The sequence below is a fragment of the Procambarus clarkii genome, chromosome 6, assembly GCF_040958095.1.
Source record: "Procambarus clarkii isolate CNS0578487 chromosome 6, FALCON_Pclarkii_2.0, whole genome shotgun sequence".
In the NCBI taxonomy this organism is placed as follows: Eukaryota; Metazoa; Arthropoda; class Malacostraca; order Decapoda; family Cambaridae; genus Procambarus; species Procambarus clarkii.
In genome coordinates, this window is record NC_091155.1 from 9,144,357 (window position 1) to 9,146,775 (window position 2,419).

Sequence of the window (2,419 nt, forward strand, 5' to 3'; positions counted from 1 at the left end):
TGTTTATTATTCACCTTGTGAATGTTTGCCCTCAGGTGTGCCAAGCGCCGCCCCCCTCCTGGCTCCTGGCTCACAAGGTTGTCTCAGGCGGTAGTTAGGAGGTGAGGGACAGGTCATCTCTGGTCTTACCCTCACTCTCTTGTACGTTATCCTTGTGCTCACTGATGTTATCCTCCTTGTCCTTGTGCTCACTGATGTTATCCTCCTTGTCCTTGTGCTCACTGATGTTATCCTCCTTGTCCTTGTGCTCACTGATGTTATCCTCCTTGTCCTTGTGTTATCCTCCTTGTGCTCACTGCTGTTATCCTCCTTGTGCTCACTGTTGTTATCCTCCATGCCTTTGTGTTATCCTCCTTGTCCTTGTGTTCACTTGTGTTATCCTCCTTGTGCTCACTGATGTTATCCTCCTTGTGTTCACTGCTGTTATCCTCCTTGTGCTCACTGATGTTATCCTCCTTGTGTTCACTGCTGTTATCCTCCTTATGCTCACTGCTGTTATCCTCCTTGTGCTCACGGCTGTTATCCTCCTTGTCCTTGTGTTCACTTGTGTTATCCTCCTTGTGCTCACTGCTGTTATCCTCCTTGTGCTCACTGTTGTTATCCTCCTTGTGCTCACTGTTGTTATCCTCCTTGTGCTCACTGTTGTTATCCTCCTTGTCCTTGTGTTCACTTGTGTTATCCTCCTTGTGCTCACTGCTGTTATCCTCCTTGTGCTCACTGTTGTTATCCTCCTTGTGCTCACTGCTGTTATCCTCCTTGTGCTCTCGGCTGTTATCCTCCTTGTGCTCAATGTTGTTATCCTCCTTGTCCTTGTGTTCACTTGTGTTATCCTCCTTGTGCTCACTGATGTTATCATCCTTGTGCTCACTGCTGTTATCCTCCTTGTGCTCACTGTTGTTATCCTCCTTGTGCTCACTGCTGTTATCCTCCTTGTCCTTGTGTTCACTTGTGTTATCCTCCTTGTGCTCACTGTTGTTATCCTCCTTGTGTTCACTTGTTATCCTCCTTGTGGTCACTGCTGTTATCCTCCTTGTGGTCACTGCTGTTATCCTCCTTGTGTTCACTGCTGTTATCCTCCTTGTCCTTGTGTTCGCTTGTGTTATCTTCGTTGTACTTGCGTTCACTTGTGTTATCTTTGTTGTCCTTGAGCTCACTTGTGTTGTCTTTGTTGTCCTTGTGTTATCTTTGTTATTATGGTGTTCATTATTGTTATCCTTGTGTTCATTATTGTTATCCTTGTGTTCATTATTGTTATCCTTGTGTTCATTATTGTTATCCTTGTGTTCACTTGTGTTATACTTGTTGTCCTTGTGTTTATTTTGTTATCTTTGTTATCCTTGTGTTCACTTGTGTTATCCCGTTTGTGCTTCACTTGTGTTATCCTTGTGTTCACTACTTTTATCCTCGTTTTTATTTGTGTTATCCTTGTGTTCTCAACTGTTATCATTATGTCCACTTGTTTTATCCTTATGTTCAGAACTCCAGGAACTATTTGTTTACCACTCCAAGAGTTTGTTACAATCTTCCTGTAACTTTCTGCAGTCCTCCTCTGTTTTTACATTTCTCCTCAGCTTTACACCATCTGCAACTATTGACACGTAGGAGCTCACTTTTCTCGAACCATTCACATACATTATGAACAGTAGTGGTCCCAAGACTGAGACTTGGGGGACTCCACTTGTCACACTCCTCCAACTGGAGACTTTAGGTCTTAGTCTGTGACTCTAAATTGTCTTCTCTCTCTCTCAGGTATTCTCTTATCCAGTTCAGTGTCTCACATGTTAACCCGACTTGCTTCTCCATCTCGCGCACCTCTTGTTAGGAACACTATCAAAGGCTTTTTGTCAGTCTATGAAAATACAATCTTTCCGGATCTTTTTCTCTTTTGTTGCATGTTAGTAACCTTGTCATAGAACTTGATCAAGTTTGCCAGGCACGATTTTTCCCTTCTAAATCCACGCTGACCTTTTGTTGCGCGGAATATATACTTGTCATTCACACTGGTCTGTAATTTAGTGCCTTCTCCCGTCTTTTTAATAGTGTGGCTGTATTAGATTTTGTTTTCTAGACTTCTGGGATTTTTTGTATCTCGAGTATTTTATTGAAAATATCAGTTAGTGTGTGAATGAAGTTCCTCTGCAGCCAATCGGTGTTTTTTTTTTAACCTGCTCCACAATGACTACTATGTCATCCAGTGTTTCCTCTGACCTTTCTTCTCGCAACTCTGGCCTATTCCTTGGTTCTTTTGTAAAGACCTCCTGAAATCTTTTGTTTGGTTCCCTACACACACCTCATTGTGTTATCCTTGTGCTCTCTGCCAACATAGGTTGGTTGGGTTTGGTCTTATGGGTCTTATTAAGAAGGGGATATAGCCTCTTAATATAGCAAATATTACACTCCGGTATGTTACATTGTCTGA

At 42.5% G+C, this 2,419-nt stretch overlaps 1 protein-coding gene across 1 annotated transcript; it reads right to left on the reverse strand.

Moving 5' to 3' along the window:
- Positions 1-257: 257 nt before the first annotated feature.
- LOC123752966 (GATA zinc finger domain-containing protein 14-like) lies at positions 258-1,634 on the reverse strand. Its single transcript, XM_045734975.2, has 2 exons — positions 1,560-1,634; positions 258-1,307 (listed from the first exon to the last, which is right to left on the reverse strand). The coding sequence occupies exons 1-2, from the start codon at positions 1,632-1,634 to the stop codon at positions 258-260; spliced, it is 1,125 nt and encodes a 374-aa protein (XP_045590931.2).
- Positions 1,635-2,419: the final 785 nt, after the last annotated feature.

Bases quoted from the DNA above. Each gene is read 5' to 3' on its own strand.
- LOC123752966 (XM_045734975.2), bottom strand. From the start codon at position 1,634: ATGTATGTGAATGGTTCGAGAAAAGTGAGCTCCTACGTGTCAATAGTT. The intron at 1,308-1,559 runs GTAAAAACAGAG...AATAAACACAAG, and splicing joins GTGTAAAGCTGAGGAGAAAT to GACAACAAGTATAACACAAG.